This window comes from Orbicella faveolata, unplaced genomic scaffold, assembly GCF_042242905.1.
Source record: "Orbicella faveolata isolate gen_17 unplaced genomic scaffold, um_ofav_v1 contig_2, whole genome shotgun sequence".
Taxonomy (NCBI): domain Eukaryota; kingdom Metazoa; phylum Cnidaria; class Anthozoa; order Scleractinia; family Merulinidae; genus Orbicella; species Orbicella faveolata.
Genome location: NW_028301547.1, coordinates 26,437,373 through 26,449,468, shown reverse-complemented (window position 1 = coordinate 26,449,468; position 12,096 = coordinate 26,437,373). Strand labels below are relative to the sequence as shown.

General features: G+C 36.7%; 1 protein-coding gene across 1 annotated transcript; it reads left to right on the top strand.

Annotated features, from left to right (window-relative positions):
- The first annotated feature begins 7 nt into the window (after positions 1-7).
- LOC110049826 (dual specificity mitogen-activated protein kinase kinase 4-like) lies at positions 8-10,908 on the top strand. The gene is made up of 11 exons (XM_089290549.1): positions 8-216; positions 479-593; positions 1,279-1,333; positions 2,410-2,523; positions 3,181-3,300; positions 4,156-4,275; positions 5,513-5,564; positions 5,897-6,024; positions 7,061-7,141; positions 8,379-8,527; positions 8,739-10,908. Exons 1-11 carry the CDS (start codon positions 198-200, stop codon positions 8,890-8,892), a joined length of 1,107 nt encoding a protein of 368 aa, XP_089146675.1. The 5' UTR covers positions 8-197; the 3' UTR covers positions 8,893-10,908.
- The last annotated feature ends 1,188 nt before the right edge of the window (positions 10,909-12,096 follow it).

Sequence of the window (12,096 nt, the reverse complement as noted above, 5' to 3'; positions counted from 1 at the left end):
GTGCTTCAGCTGGCGTCGGAAATCAATCGAATATTTTGCTTGTTCCTAATTCTTTTTCACTACTTAGCAAAAAATTTCGACCGTGATTACATGCTGCGAGATATAGGAGTATTCGTTTTTCTTCCTGTTACTTGAAGGTCATCAAAATTGGACTCAACTTTTGCTGTGTCTCTTCTTTTATTCGCTGGCTAGCGAGTATGGCGTCCAATTCACCGGGTAAGGGATAAAAAATCAAACTTGTTTCCTGTAATTGGCGTCTAGGAAAATCTACAGGTCTGGCGGTTTACAAACCTTGTTATTATGTCAGTGTATCCTATTTAGTTTCAACCGTCCTGTGGCTTGGTTAATTACAGTTTTGAAGGGTGGTGGTGTTTTTAGAGATTAGTTTTAAGCTTATTGTTTTAGTAATTTCTATGCCCTTCGTAATTACTTCTTCAGGGTAGTCATTGCTTTGTTTGTTGCGTTTTTGCTGTTATAGGTAGCAGATTATCGAGGGAGAAACTTAAGCTTGATTTCCAGGGCGGATTAGAGCGGAGAAAATTCAATCTTGCAGGATTGACTACCCGACAGCCAACCCCACTACAGTCAAACATGTAAGGTTTAGTCAGTAATAATAATTAATCTAATCTCCAGTTTTACGATTCTTGGTATGCGATTGGTCACAGGGAATTCTTATCTTATCTTAAGATATCAAAGGGTGTTTGTTAAAGATGTGGAAAGAGTTATGTTTGTAACTGAGCAGGTCATTATTTGATTGGAAAATTTAAATTAAGCTTATTTATTGCATTCAGGCTAATTATTTTAAAATCAATTTATCTTAATTGCATTGGTCTGAGTCAATTGCTCTAGCAGGAAGAAGATTTATACAAATGAAATTAGAAAACACCCTGTAAGAAAGCAAGGGCTGAAAGCTGAACTTCTTTCTAACAATTAGACTATGAGCCCTGGTTTACTATGAGCAGATAGTCAACAAGGCGCAGGTGAATTGACTATTGGTCATAGAAAATGAGGGTGAGAAGTCTAATTGTTTCATAGAAATTTACCATAGTGTTTTTTTCTATGTAGTAAGTGTAAAAAACCTGTCAAGTAATGTGTAGAAAAGAACTGCTTTATGGTGCTACACCAGGCAATCCAAAGGGTTTGATGTTTGATGTGTACTGATGCATGTAGAAACTCAAAAACACTGTGGAAACACTTGGCTGCTGCTCATGTACAGTCATGTACACCTAGTTAAGAGATTTCATAAATTACTGACTAACTTAACTGTAACATTTTCAGGGAGAGATTAAGAACCCACAAAGCAGTTGGAAAACTGTCATTTGGTCCTGATAAGGTAAAATGTGCAATATTTTATAGCATTTTCATTATAAGCAGTAGTAGCTATTTCTGCAGCCATTATTGTTAGAAGTAATGTTTGTAAATGATAATGTTTAATGAGGAACTTCATAGAGTTGTTTCTAATCAAAATCTAAATTTAAAAAATCACATTAATTATGTTATTGTTAGTAACAATGCACATGAATCTTCTCTGAACTTGAAGTACACATTGAGATATACAGTCATACTACAGGTTAAGAAACACAGTACAGGGCTATAATCCATAATACCAGTTGCAGCTGATTATGCTTGATAGACTCCATATGTAAAGGAAAAGAATAAATTGTGATTTATAATTATGTAATCAAAATTTTCATTGAACATTGTAAACAAAAATTGGAACTATATGAACTATATGAGAGGGACTAATTCCTGTGAGCTCCTTGCTTGTGAGTTTCGTTCTTGTTTTGACATCACAGCCCAAATACATTGTACTCCCAGGTCTTCACCTCACATCCTCTCATTGCCATGGTTTCTGACCCAACCAGAAGTGAAATTCCATGTTTTTCAAAGGCTAAATCACACTGAAGAAAAGTGGTTGAATATTCAAATTTTTTAGAGATTTTGTTATTAAGATTCCATCCTGCAAATAGAACAATTGTCAGTTATAATTTATATGGATAATTCCAGTATTTTAGGAGCCCATTAGACAGTTCAATGCAAAAGTCAAATCCTACAAGTCAGTCTTTCATTTGCACGGAACTTATATATGTCTCATAGTCATATGTGCATATAAATTCACATTTTATTTTGCACAAGACAATACAGACTCAACTGTAACTGAAAACTTGAGCTTGCATGTATGGTGCTCAGGTGTCTGGTGGAACAGTTAAGACAAAGGTTCATCATCGCCATCATTGTCGTCATCGTTGTCAGCATTGTTGTCGTCATCATCAATTCCAGAACTTTCCATAGCTGGGAAATAGGGCCTTGAGGTGTGACGTTCACTAAGCGCTCTGACCATATTCTGTGAAGCACTACATGTACTATTTTAATTTGTTTATTTTTAAAATTTTGTTGTTGTTGTGGTAGAATTATGAATATTCATCCGAAGACCTGGAAGACTATGGTGAAATTGGTAGAGGTGCTTACGGCACAGTCAATAAAATGCTTCACAAGGAGAGCAACACATACATGGCAGTGAAGGTACTTGTAATATCTATTAGTAAGAATAGCACAGACTTTTCTGTGATTGGCAAGCACAGTGTGCTGTACATGTAATTACCCTTGACTGACTCCTGTTTTCATGGGAAATAAACAAGTCCTCTATCTCACTCACTTTTCCAATTTTTAATTTCAATAATGTCACCAAAAAGTAGTAGAAAAGTTTTGCTTAAGTGTGCCTGTACAAGAATAAGCCATTTCTGATTTGCCTTTTGCCTCTGTGCCGCTGTGTCAAAACAAGTCTGAGTGAAGCCATTCATATGGCAGAAAATTTGCTTCCCCTATGGTTCATTTTCATGCAAATCAAATTCATTTTCATGTGAGAGGTTTTACACAAGGAGTCGTTTTGAAACAGAGGCACAAGGTAACTCAGAAATGACCTTTTGGGAGGACATGACAATCCTTCAAATGCTGGAAAGAACTTTGAAAGCTGAGAACAGTTTGTTATGGAAGGAGGATAACACATTCATTCGATTTATTTATTTATTTATTTATTTTGATGTCACATCATTTAGAAAATCAGACATAAATCATACTCACCTCGACGTTATAATTCTGAACAGGCTGGAGATGGTGTAGATTGTATAAATTTTGTTCAAACAAGGCAATCTTAATCTTGGTCCCTGTTCTTGTTTCCAGAGAATTCGCTCAACAGTAGACGAGAAGGAGCAAAAACAGCTTCTAATGGACCTGGATGTTGTTATGCGTAGCAGTGCTTGTGAATATATCGTCAAGTTCTATGGAGCCCTGTTTACTGAGGTGATCATGTAAAACAATATTTATTGCATAGCCACCCACCCATAACCCCCTACGATGTTGTTTGAATCCAAGGCATATAATTTTCCTTTTACAATGTTCCCAGAGCTACAGCTGTACATGTACTTCAGGACCCCACCTTTAGACTGTCTGTTACAGTTGAATTGACCAGTTTGCTAACATGGCCACTTAATTATGGCCCATACTAAATATCACTGGATTATAAATTTGCTATGATGTTACGGTAATTATTATGATCAAGACAAAGATTGACAAAGGCAACTACTGTACATCTGTACATATAGATTTTCTTTTCAATTGTATGGCAAAAAAAAGCAATACCTGTTTACAAACAAAATATTAATTAAATGTCTGAATAATTTATTTGTATCCATTCCAGTTATGATCAAATGAATCAATTAGAATCAGTTACTGTTCACTAAAGTATGAGCAGGAGCTGGGAGTTGAATGAGTGATACTGTTCTGGTAATATAACATCGCTTTTATCAAGATATTTCTGGGAGGCTGCAGTATGATGTATCATACAGTTTGCATGTACATTTCAACCCCTATGAAACAGCCACCCTTGGGGAAAAGGATAATGGCCACTTAAAGGGGGCCAGCCACTTCATAGAGGTAAAAACAATAGAAAAGCCCTTATCAGGACTTTGATTACTGGTCCCCTAATAGGGCTTGATAGAGGTTTGACTGTAATTTGAAGTTGACAAGTTGTAATGTAATATGACTATCCATCCCAACCTGTAAAATAATTCAATCTGATTTACTCTATTCACCAGTTGAAAGTCAATCAGGAGAATTTCATGACTCCAACCTGTAACCTAACTTGTATATTTTTAGGGCGATGCTTGGATTTGTATGGAATTGATGGACACATCCTTCGATCAGTGCTACAAGCATATTTATGGTGTCCTGTTGGAGACCATACCTGAGGATATTCTGGGAATGACTTCATTAGCAGTATGTTTCTTCTCTTCAACATTTCCTGAGTCATGATTTTAAGATTTCAAGTGTTCTAAAATGATTGATTCTAAAGACATGATTGATTCAAAGGGACATGTTGGCATGTACAATACATGTATGCAACAAGACCAGTTGCAGAAAATAGCACCAAATCTGAAAATATGTTTAAAAAAACCTTAGCCATGTGCATTCACCAGACAAAGATAGAAGATATCTCTCATCAATGCAAGGTTATCTTTTTATAGCATATTGTGACTCAAATTCAGCACCATTTGTGCAATCTGTTTATCCTGCATTGGCATATCAGGGCTGTGCTCTAGAAGCACCTGGGTGCCACAGACAACTAACTTTTGCCTTTGGGTGACTGGAAAAACTTACTTTTTCATATAATTTTGTTTATTAATTATTCATTAATTTTTGCAAACTAGTCATTAGCTATTGACTTTAGTTAAGTGTCCCCAGTGAGCTAATCTATAGCTAAATACACTGACACATTCATAAAGTTTTCATTCATTGATTCATGCTTTAGTGCTGGACACCCAGGATTTCATGGTTAGGTACCTTTGGACTTCTTGTTAATTTCTCTTAGACTACAGCCTTGAATATACATTTGTATCATAGATCAGACACTAAGAAAGAGTTTGCAAGAAGCTTGAAGCAGTCTGTTAAGCCTACTTGTATAACTTGGTTCGAATGCAGCCTACAGCTGTACAAAGTGTACCTGGGATTTTCTAACATTGCAAAGGACTGTTAAAAATGTTTGTTCTAGTATACAAAATTAACATGGTATTAAAATCTTAAAGTTGTTGTCACTGACTTAAAAATCTTAAAATATACTTTTCAGCTAAAACAGAAGCATATGCTTCTGTCTAAAATACTGTAACCTTCAGTGACATTCATTTCATCACTGAAGAAGGTTATAGTATTTTAGCTGAAACGTCTATTTTCAGATTTTTAAGTCAGTGACAACAACTTTTAAGATTTTATTACTATGCCTGACTACAACTACAGTATTTTTTAACATAGTATTATTTGTTTTATGAAGAACATTGACAAGAATTTGACAGTTAGAATCAAATGCGGTCCCAGTAAAGAATTAACATTGTCCGTAAAAGTTCACATGCATTTGTTGAAACACGTTTAGATGGTGAAAGATTGTCAGCCTGTCTTTGTGCTACACAGTTAACATACAGATGTAGCTAAAATGTTGACTAAAAATTTTCTTCCTTTGTAGGTAGTCAAGGCACTGGACTATCTAAAAACCAAGCTTAATATTATTCATAGAGGTTTGTTTACATTAGTTTACTCTTAGTATTGAGAAAATGAATCTCTATGCAGCAAATAACAGCTTGCTTTAACAACATATCAGGTTTATTTGGTCTAGCCATGCTTATTTTCATGGCTGGAAGTCCTACATCTCACCAGAATACACGTAGAAACAAACATGACTTGACTTAACACTCCTGATACAGTATGTCACCAAATCCTATCAAAAAAATTAAGGTACAATGTACATGTATGATTACACACAGATGTTAACTCAAAATAATCAGGAAGTATTCTTTGTGATTAAGTGATATTGTTGTTAATAGATATATGTGTGTCTTTTCCTTTTCAGATGTGAAACCTTCCAACATTCTCCTTGATCTCCAGGGAAATATCAAATTATGCGACTTTGGCATTAGTGGCCAACTGGTGGACTCCATTGCTAAAACCAGAGATGCTGGATGTAAGCCGTACATGGCGGTATGTTCTCCACTTAACTACATTGCTCATAATGAAATATTACAACTTCTCGTACAAGAGGTACATGTAGTACATGTACGAGGATATATATAGGTTGATCAGAGACCTATTATAATAGTTTATGGTTAAGGTGCATTGAACTCGTTGAGAAGTTAAATGGTCTGAGTTGAAGCACAGGCCATCTATATGGGCTATTGACAAAGTGTGAGGTTAAGATGGTTGGATATTGGCCAAGTTCTTTTTTTGTGTGTTTATGGACTGAGACGGAGTGGAGGTCCATAAACACGCAAAAAAGGAACGAGACCAATATCAAGCCATCTTGACTGAACAAGCTTGGTCAATAAAAGATTTATTAAATGGCTTTTGAGGAAATTTTTCTTCTGGGACACAGCAGGTAGTCCCAAGGGGGCAAGATAGCTCCATCTTGCCCTCTCGGGTAACCAATTACAGGATTTGGTTCATCTTGCCCACTCACAGAGGTAGCCATATAATAAAGGCTCTTCTTGTCACATTCTTCAGAAAGACACTTTCACTCTCAAAAATAAATACATAATTTACTTGTGGGTACAGTAAACTCTCCCGAAGGCAAGACACCCTTGGGAGTGGTGACTGCTGCCTGCTTTGGAGAGGTGTGTCTCATCCAAGAGTTTAGTTACAGAGAAACAAATGAAATTCAGTTAGGACACGTAAGACAGCCCTGTCCACTTTAGGGAGGTGTTCAATTTACAGCACTGGTGCACACCATGAGAGAGTTGATTATAGTCATAAATTTTCAGACAGTAACGGTAAATGGTAGCCTCCCACCCAGGGGAGTACACGTAGCAACACCCCTATTGTTACTTTGTGTTGTGGGGCTGCAGTCAGATGCCAGTCCAGAAAACACACATTAACACAGGTCTGATCAGAATTTAAGAAATGTGCCTTGATCGAAAGGGATAAACTTGTGATTTGTCAGAAATGTTTATAGGATCCAGTGCAAATAATATTTTTGCACTTTATTTACATGGAAAATGAAATTTTTTCTATGCCTTTCTAGCCTGAAAGAATAGATCCCATGTCCTCAAGGCAAGGAAGTTATGACATCAGATCAGATGTGTGGAGTTTCGGTATAACTTTGGTAAGCAGAGAATTCTGAAATCTCACTTTAGATTTGTTTGGTAGAGTTCTGCTGTTCAGTACAGTCAACATGTCATAGTGAGCAGGTTGTATGTTAACGAGCCAAAGAAGTTCATTCTAGAATTGAGGATTGGTTGTTTTGAGGGTAGAACTGGTTATGAAAAAATGTAACTTTGTTATGCATTTTACCTATGATTTTTTTTCACCAGCTTCTCAGCGGTCCGTCATCCTAAATCCTTACAACCTGTAAATCTGACTGCTAACCGTGCTTGCTCTAGCCGTCTGAATTTTATGAATCAGACCCCATGTATGAACCACTCCAAAATTTCCAACTTTGACAACTTTTCAAGTTTTTTGTTAGACCATAAAATGTAACCATTCAACACTTTGGCAACTTCACTTTTTGTGTCCGAAATGTCAAATGCATGTGTACAATATGCCAGATTTGAACTTAATGGTTTCAATTAAAACTCATCACAAAAGTTGCTTTCAAAGCATTACCATAAAGAAAAAAATAAAATTTTTATTAGCCATCCTTGGTCAGTCCACATTGGGAAAAACTGTACTCTCAGTCTTGAGTATGGCCACAGTTTTTCCCCATATGGACCTCCCGGCCAGCAAATAACATGTATGCATAGTTGACAAAAATTAGTTTAGCAGTCCTTTTTGGGGTGGTGATCTTTGTATACATGTATGTATCTTGGTACTCAGTGGCATACCTTTCCAGTACAGACTCTGGTGCCATGTCACTGTCATGTTGTACATGTAGCAGTGTTTAAGCTTTGCATTTGTGTAGTGACTTTTGTCATCTACCTTCAAATTTAAGCTTCTCTCCTTCCATGTTCTTTTTCATCCTTTCATTGATCCTATCAGTGTGGTGGATGCCTGAAATCTAGGGTAAAGTTACGCTCATGGTTTGTTTGTTTGTTTGTTTGTTTGGGGGGGGGGGGCGATTTGCCAGCCATGGGGCAGTGTCGTGTCTACGTGTAGGGAGTGGTTGGTCCTAGGCATAAATCTTCCACATAAACAAGGTAGCATTTGATGTTATCCAAATGTCCCAAGTGATTCTCAGGTCAGCATTCTTGAAAAAGTGAATGGAATAACCAGACCAAAGGAAAGAGTACTTAACTACTGAAAGGCCAACAGTATCTCTTTTCAAAGGTTATTTTCCCGACTGGTCCTGAATAAAATGTTGTGTAGTGTGGAGAACTTATTCTGAGATGTTGTAACCTTTTCAGATTGAACTTGCCACTGGGAAATTTCCTTATCCTAAATGGAAGAGTGTCTTTGATCAGCTTAGTCAAGTTGTCAAAGAAGAGCCGCCTCGCTTGACTAATGAAGATGGAAGAAACTTTTCAGACGAAATGCTTACCTTTACAAATGTGTGGTAATGTATCTTTATTAATGACACAATTTGAAACATCTCCAAACTCTCACATTTTACCTGAGTGAATACCACAACCACTTTTTGAGAGTTTTCTATTAGTTGTCGTCAACAGAGGTCTTACTTGAATGAGAATTCATTGCTAAGAAGTGTTTAGTAAATGTGTGGTTAAATGTCCTACATTATATTGTTTGTTTTCTTTCACTCCTGATAGCTTGACAAAGGATGTTACCAAAAGACCAAAGTATAGGGAACTACTGAAACACCCATTCATTTTGAGGTACGAGGAAAAGCAAGTCGACGTTGGGTCCTGGCTCAAAAGAATTTTGGCGCAGGCGCCACTGAACTTAGATAAATTGGAGTTATGATGTCTTTTTACAACTATTTTTGCACAAATGAAATGTAAATACTTAATAATTCGTAAAAAAAATGTACTTGTGTGGCAGTTTGTGGAGAATGGCATCTCTTAGTCTGAATCAGTACAGGAACTTCTTTTCACCCGCTAGAATTGCTGATATTAGACCTTTTTTTTTAGTTTGGTTGTCTTATCATGTAAGTAAATTTTCATTTAGCATTGTTTTACTGCGCTTAGTGATTGGTTTAGACCTATAATTGTTTTAATTTGAGTGTGGAAAGTAAATTTGCATTTGCTTATGTATTGGTGTTGCATTACAGCGATTAGTCGTTGGTGAAGAAAACAAAACTTTGTCAATCATTCAGAATTAAACTCCAAACAAATCATGACTCGCCTACACACATTTTCCGGCCCATTACGCTAACTTAAATGTACATGAATTTGCTGTGAGGTTTGAATGGTTTGCTGGATTCTCTGTGTTCCTCGTGCTTATGATAGCAATTTTGGTTCTAGTATGGCCTGGTAGCTCCCAACCATAAAATCTTGTGTCACATTTACCACTATCAGTCCATGGATCAAAGCTGTTAAACACACCTTTGCACCATTATCTTAATCGCAAAGAATTCAGTAGCTTGGCTATCATTTTTCCTGCTTCAAGCTAAGATGTGCGATGTCAAAGCCTGCCAACAGCCCTTAGGTAACAAACAAAGTGACTTGATAATTATATTTGTTAAAATGGTGCTGACTCAGATTTTGATTTCATTCCTTGTAATTTATTCAGGGGCCAAAGGTTTTGATAAGTATTGCATTACACAAGTGAAATGAAGGGTTACTTTTATCCCTAACGAAGACTCTCTCTGCTTACCTTCATAATTGAGTCACAATTGTTTAAGGGACATATTGGGTTAGAAAGATGTGATTTATAAAGGTTGGTGTGGAACATCGTGGCTTTGTTTTCTATAGTGCAAATAAAATTGACAAAAAATTGCGACAGAACATTTCTTAAAAGCATTCTAAGATTTAAAAAGCTAAAGAGCTGAATTAAAATCGACGACGTTTCGACGTTACAGTAACGTCAATCAAGTCGAAACGTCGACGATTTTAATTCAACTTTTTAGCTTTTTAAATCTTAGAATGCTTTTAAGAAATGTTCTGTCGCAATTTTTTTATTGTCAAATGTTTTTCTAAGTCACTTCTTTTCCGCAAATAAAATTGCATCGTATCGCTATGTTGTATTTGTTGGCTGTTTGCCCATTTCTGAGGTTGGGTTGAAGTGGTGTACAAAGAAAGCAAAAATCAATTCTGAAGTTAAACTTTTGCATTCCCATACAAACCTTTATAATTCAAATATTTCTAACAATGCCTCTAAGGAGAGTTGCATTAGAGGGACGTTAGGCTGCCTGTTGAAAGCATTTAGAGAGCTTCATCGTTCGAGCTGTGATTGTCAATATAATTTTAAGTTTTCTGGGGTGAAAGCTGTTTTAAATGAGCATTTGAATTTACAGAGCTGTCTAAAATAATTTGTGCCTAGCTTCTGCACGGGCCGGGCTCTCAGTGAGGTATGAGATAGGACCACGATAGCAAGTGTAGGAGAAGTAACAGTTACGTGTATTTATCCTCTTTCCCCGTTACAGGAGCCCGTGGAGAGGCAAGGTTATGCGTTTTATATTTAAGAAACGAAATGAAAAATATAAAGTATACAAAGATGATAGCTAACAGTGTATAAAATTATGCACACTGTTGCTGCAAATGTTGTTTAAGATTTGCAGCGACGTAGCTAGTTGAGTTGGGTTTTTTAAAATATTGCTTCTTGTATGATAACGTATTGTGTGCTCCCCCCATAAATAGCAAATTTTCGGAAAGCAAATTGTGAGAATTTGCTGCAAGATAGATTTGTTTTGCTTTGATTGTTTACTTATTGTTCAAAAAATGTCACACAGAGCTACATGTAAGCTGATGTACTAGTTTAAACAACTGTAAAAATTCCAAATTATTGCAATGAAAAAAGCATATTTTTAGCGCTTTTGAACTTGTCTTCGTTGTGCGACTTCGTGCTGTATAGTATTTATTAAAACGAAAATGAATTATTGCCTGAGGAGAGAGTGAACAACGGAGGAAATCAGAGTGGAAATCTGAGTGGAAATGTAGTGGACATTTGGGTGGTACAGAGGAGCGCCGCCTTACGGTCAGCTCGTTAAGACGCTCACCTCGTAATCACGTCCAAATTTTGCCCCGACGAGACGGCCATACATTTTCATACAAGAAAACCCCGCTAATACGGCCGACGGCCACATTCTCAAATCCCAACCTGTATAATCCTGTATGATTTTTCCCCATTAATACGGCCACTCAAACCAGTTAATGTTCATCTTTCCATTATTAACATTTCATGTAGTTATTCAATATTTTACAAAAATTATAACTGCATCAGGAGCTTATTAAAGAATTATCGTAGTTCAGAAATGCACTGTGATATATCTGTGAAGACGCCACTCAATTGGACCAGTCATGAAATTTGGCCTTGCCCCGTTTATACGGCCAAGTTTTCATGGCCCGTTAGCGTTCAGAGCCAACTTAAAGTTTTGAAAACTTAAGGTGGCTCTGAGCCCTATGTACAGAATTTTTTTGATACTTTGCCAAAAAAGTTGCGTCTTATCCTGCTTATCAAAACATCATAATATAAACAAAATTTTACCGTGCCGTTTTGAATTGTAAGCCCCTAAAGCTGTAATTAAGGGTGTTTTCTTAAGCAGGTCATACTGTTGCAATGGTAACCTATTGTGTCACGAAAAATATAACGTGTTCACCAATGACTGGGCAGTTTTTTGATGCCATGATTGTAGCATCAAGTGATAAAGAGTGGTTATAATGACCCATGAAAACCTAACTGCTGGAAATTGTTTTGAGCCCCCTTAAGTCTGTTCTGGCAATCAATACGAGACACTGATTGAGTATGTACCTAACAGTAGCTGTAGCAAATATGAGAGGAGGATGTTAGATATTAAACGACATATTTTCCGTTAAAGAGCATAGAACGTACAGACCAGGGAGGGCAAGCAGCGAGGCCTGGAACCGAGTTTCTATGATCGCCCCAATTCAGAAATTTGGCCGAGCGAGACTAAGTACTGGTTTGTGATAAGTTAATAAAGATGGTGAATTTTAAGCTCGGTAATGAAATGTGAAAGTGAATTAATCAACATGACACGAACGTGGGACA